This window comes from Borostomias antarcticus (assembly GCF_949987555.1).
Source record: "Borostomias antarcticus genome assembly, chromosome: 36".
Taxonomy (NCBI): Eukaryota; Metazoa; Chordata; class Actinopteri; order Stomiiformes; family Stomiidae; genus Borostomias; species Borostomias antarcticus.
Window position 1 is genome coordinate 977,196 of NC_140269.1, and position 5,000 is coordinate 982,195.

Sequence of the window (5,000 nt, forward strand, 5' to 3'; positions counted from 1 at the left end):
GGGAGGGGCAGGTTGGACCAGGAGGGAGGGGCAGGTTGGACCAGGAGGGAGGGCAGGTTGGACCAGGAGGGAGGGCAGGTTGGACCAGGAGGGAGGGCAGGTTGGACCAGGAGGGAGGGGCAGGTTGGACCAGGAGAGAGGGCAGGTTGGACCAGGAGGGAGGGGCAGGTTGGACCAGGAGGGAGGGGCAGGTTGGACCAGGAGGGAGGGCAGGTTGGACCAGGAGGGAGGGCAGGTTGGACCAGGAGGGAGGGCAGGTTGGACCAGGAGGGAGGGGCAGGTTGGACCAGGAGGGAGGGCAGGTTGGACCAGGAGGGAGGGCAGGTTGGAGCAGGAGGGAGGGCAGCTTGGACCAGGAGGGAGGGGCAGGTTGGACCAGGAGGGAGGGCAGGTTGGACCAGGAGGGAGGGGCAGGTTGGACCAGGAGGGAGGGGCAGGTTGGACCAGGAGGGAGGGGCAGGTTGGACCAGGAGGGAGGGCAGGTTGCAGCCGATGACCTTCTCTGCGTATCGGATTACATGCTGCAGTTTGGCCCTGTGTCAAAAGAGCAAACTGGGGCTTAAGTATGCTGAGTTAGTGTGCTGAGTTAGTATACTGAGTTAAAATGCTACAGTAGTATGCTGAGTTAGTACACTGGGTTAATATACTGAGTTAATACACTAGTAAGAGGGTTTAGTACACTGAGTTAGTATGCTTAGTTAGTATGCTAGTATGGTGAGTTAGTACACTGAGTTAGTGGCTAGTAAGCTGAGTTAGTACACTGAGTTAGTATACTGTTAGCATGCTTCAGTAGTGTGCTTAGTTAGTATACTGAGTTACTAGGCTGAGTGAATACACTGAGTTAGTACACTTGAGTTAAGTATGCTGAGGTAGGGCTTAGTGAGTACCTAGCCAATGGGGCATGTACACTCAGCTAGTACATAGAGATAGGACTTGGAATAAAATGAGAAATGCATGCATATAACTTCTCACAACTCTCTTTCAATACCCTCCCCTCCCCTCCCCCCCACCCCTCCCCCCACCCCCAGCTCCCTGTGGGGGTCACTTCTCTGCCCCCACTGGGGTGATACTGTCCCCTGGCTGGCCAGGCTACTACAAGGACTCTCTCAGCTGTGAGTGGGTCATTGAGGCAGAGCCAGGACGCTCCATCAAAGTCGTCTTTGAGAAGTATGTCATGTAAATGTTATTAATATATTACGACTATGTTATTACCATCTTATGAATGTGTTTTAACTCTTATTTTTATTATTTGTTAAAAATAGTTATTAACCCCCTGAGGTCGAAGACCGCGCTGGCGTGCCCAAATGACAACGATTTTAGTAAACATACGCAGCAAAAACTGATGGAATCCTTATAATCGCGACTTTCCTGGGGTCGAGCACAATCAAATATTTGATTTTTAAAAGTAGCTTAATTACACAAAAAGTAAGTTTGCATATTGTTGCATAATACTGTCAGACCGCCGGCAATGTGTCTTTTATAATTGATATTCTAACAGGTGCAAATGTACCTGGATTGATAGGGCGCTTTGTCTGTGGACGTCTATTCACATTCTCAATAGGTGACGGGGCACGAGATGGCCATCAATGAATCATTGACTTGTAAACAAAAGCCCTATTCGCTATATTATATAGCATTATACTGAAGAACTATTCTATTCTATAACCTTACATGCCCAGGTAGTCCGCGAGAATAAGGCTAAAGCCTGTAGAGGTATTTTCACATTCAAATTGTAGGCACACGCTCATATGGTTATTGGTCATTTTCGCCTAGAAGAGAGGCGCTTGTGCAACTATAGAATGACTGTAGCACATAGCAGTACAAATATAAAGGCAATTCCCAAGTCATTCACAAACGTTTTGAGCACTTCAATTGAGTATTTCTCCGGATTGCACTGTGCAACATATTTGAGGGGTTATTTTGTAATATCAGATATATTCATGGTGTCAATTAGTTACTCTGGCTTCACCTTCATGCCATTCTCCGACATTCTCTCTTGAAGGTTGGCTTTTATAAATGCCAGGTTTGCACAGGAGGGCGTATTCTGTTGTGCGCATTATCCTTGTATTATTGTGTTTTGCTGATGATGTAGGCTATGACGGATCAGAGAGAAGAGTCTGATGATGTAGGCTATGACGGATCAGAGAAGAGTCTGATGATGTAGGCTATGACGGATCAGAGAGAAGAGTCTGATGATGTAGGCTATGACGGATCAGAGAGAAGAGTCTGATGATGTAGGCTATGACGGATCAGAGAAGAGTCTGATGATGTAGGCTATGACGGATCAGAGAGAAGAGTCTGATGATGTAGGCTATGACGGATCAGAGAGAAGTGTCTGATGATGTAGGCTATGACGTATCAGAGGAGTGTCTGATGATGTAGGCTATGACGTGTGAGAGAGAAGTGTCTGATGATGTAGGCTATGACGGATCAGAGAGAAGTGTCTGATGATGTAAACTATGACGTATCAGAGAGAAGAGTCTGATGATGTAGGCTATGACGGATCAGAGAGAAGTGTCTGATGATGTAGGCTATGACGGATCAGAGAGAAGTGTCTGATGATGTAGGCTATGACGTATCAGAGAGAAGTGTGATGATGTAGGCTATGACGGATCAGAGAGAAGTGTCTGATGATGTAGGCTATGACGGATCAGAGAAGTGTCTGATGATGTAGGCTATGACGGATCAGAGAGAAGAGTCTGATGATGTAGGCTATGACGGATCAGAAAAGTGTCTGATGATGTAGGCTATGACGGATCAGAGAAGTGTCTGATGATGTAGGCTATGACGGATCAGAGAGAAGAGTCTGATGATGTAGGCTATGACTGACCAAGCAGTGTATGCTGTACCTGCCTATGGTGCCGGTGCAAATAGCCTACAATGAGACATGTTAACTGTTTCAATGTAATACATTGACAAATACAGTACATTCACTAGATGAACAGTGGTTATTTTTTTATTTTGAGATAAATAAAACATGTTATTTCTGTCTTCTGCATGGCTCTGAGTGAGTCTGAGTCACAGGCAGACAGGTGACAGGCTGTTACTGTCCTTTGCCCAAGATGATGGCCCATTGTGAGAGATCATGGGGTGTGGCAGGGGTGTGGTCTGGGTAATGAATATTCTGATCACCTGCTAATTATCCTGCTAAATTTGGGAACTGTTGTGACTAAACCCCTTTGTTGACTGTTTAGATCTAAGATGTTTTACATAATTTTGACATCATAACATAACCAAGATGAACAACTTTCATATTGACAAAACAATATTGTTTAGGGTGTGTTTTTACAACATTTGTGAGGGCAGAAAAAATAGTTCTTATAACCTTTGTGTTTGTAGATCTATTTACAAGCTGAATATGATACTGACTATTGACTACAAACTATTGATGGCATATAAATGTAGCTGTGATTATCCTTCAAATAAAAATATTAAACACTTTGGAGTAAGTTTGTGTTAAGTTGATGAAATTTACATAAGTATCATACAACACCAAAATCACAAAGCTGAAAAAAAATCATCACGGACCTCAGGGGGTCAATGTGTTATTACTGTGATATTACTATCTTATAATCGTGTTATAAATGTATTGTTTGTCATTATTTTTTATAAACATGCAATAACTGTGTTTATTTTTTATTAAAATGATCCCCATTAACTGCTGCCTAGGTCTCCCTGGGATCCTAAACAGACATAAACACAACATAAAAGACAACGTTAACATAGATTCATGTGTGATGACTCGACCAGGTTCCAGACGGAGCTCGGCTACGACTTCCTGGAGATCCACGATGGGCCCAACCTCCTCTCTCCTCTGGTTGGCTCGTTCAACGGAACGCAGGTGCCCCAGTTCCTGTTCAGCGGCAGCAACTTCCTGTACCTGCTGTTCACCACCGACAACAGCCGCTCCAACAGTGGCTTCAAGATCCTGTATGAGAGTAAGTGACCTGGTGGAGATCCGCCATCAGATAATGCCAACCAACTTTTCAACCCATTTCACTGTTCCAGACAAATTTCCAATGTCGAAATAAAATCATGAGAGTTTTGCTAGAGTCGAAGCGCGTTCCAGGCATCCCCATCGTTTGGTGTGAGGTTTTACTCGTCTGTTGATTTGATACGGTATTATCATAAGCTTGTCTTGGCAAATAGTGAAGTTCTATGACGTGAACATTGTCAACAAGCAGGTGTGCACTCTCCAGCACTTAACAGCAAACCAGGTAGAGATGTGTGCACCATGATAGAGGGGAGAAGGGAAGAAGGTGGACAGAAAGTGCTCCAGCTCTGGAACTGTGTCTGCCATGGTCATTTTTCAGTTTTTAACAACCCTGCAAGATCCCCATCTTTGCGAAAACTTATAGTCTGCGACTAAAAAATGAGACGACTTTGGTCTTTAGTCTTTTCAAGGTCTTCTAGTGTATTGTAGACATACTGTACGTCGTCTGGTGGAGATTCGCTAGGATAAGTGGACATCTGTCTGGGAAAGTTTGGCTTCTCCGGCTCTTGCCTGTGTTATTAGAGTTCAGGTCCGTATGTCTCTGCTCTGATACTGGCGTTGGTGGGTTAGCTCAGAACCTGAGCCTTTAAATGGCAGGTATCCTCGGAGCTCACTCACTGAACTGGAAGTGGGCGACGCCCTCTTGAAGACTGACAGGAAATGGCTGCTGATCTTTGGGACCCTGGTCCTCTGAGGCACAGCTGGGCTCACGTCCAACCTGTAATGCTTTTGAGGGAATATTGCTCGACTGCATTTTTAAAGCGTGTGTTTTTTGCATTCAGGCGTGACAGTGGACACCTACTCGTGCCTGGACCCGGGGCTGCCGGTCAACGGGCTGCGCTACGGCCAGGACTTCTCCATTGGGTCCACGGTGTCGTTCGGCTGTGACCCCGGTTACCGGCTCAGCCATGAGGAGCCGCTGGTCTGTGAGAAGAACCACTGGTGGAGCCACCCCCTACCCACCTGTGATGGTATGACCCACACACACCCCCTACCCACCTGTGAT

At 45.8% G+C, this 5,000-nt stretch overlaps 1 protein-coding gene across 1 annotated transcript in view; it reads left to right on the top strand.

Moving 5' to 3' along the window:
• LOC311328004 (CUB and sushi domain-containing protein 3-like) overlaps positions 1–5,000 on the top strand; it is a gene marked incomplete at its 3' end in the record, with an annotated part of 605,137 nt that overhangs the window by 378,886 nt on the left and 221,251 nt on the right. The window contains 3 exon segments of the mRNA XM_084461116.1: positions 1,029–1,167; positions 3,751–3,938; positions 4,777–4,965. Coding sequence (XP_084317242.1) covers positions 1,029–1,167; positions 3,751–3,938; positions 4,777–4,965 — 516 coding nt within the window.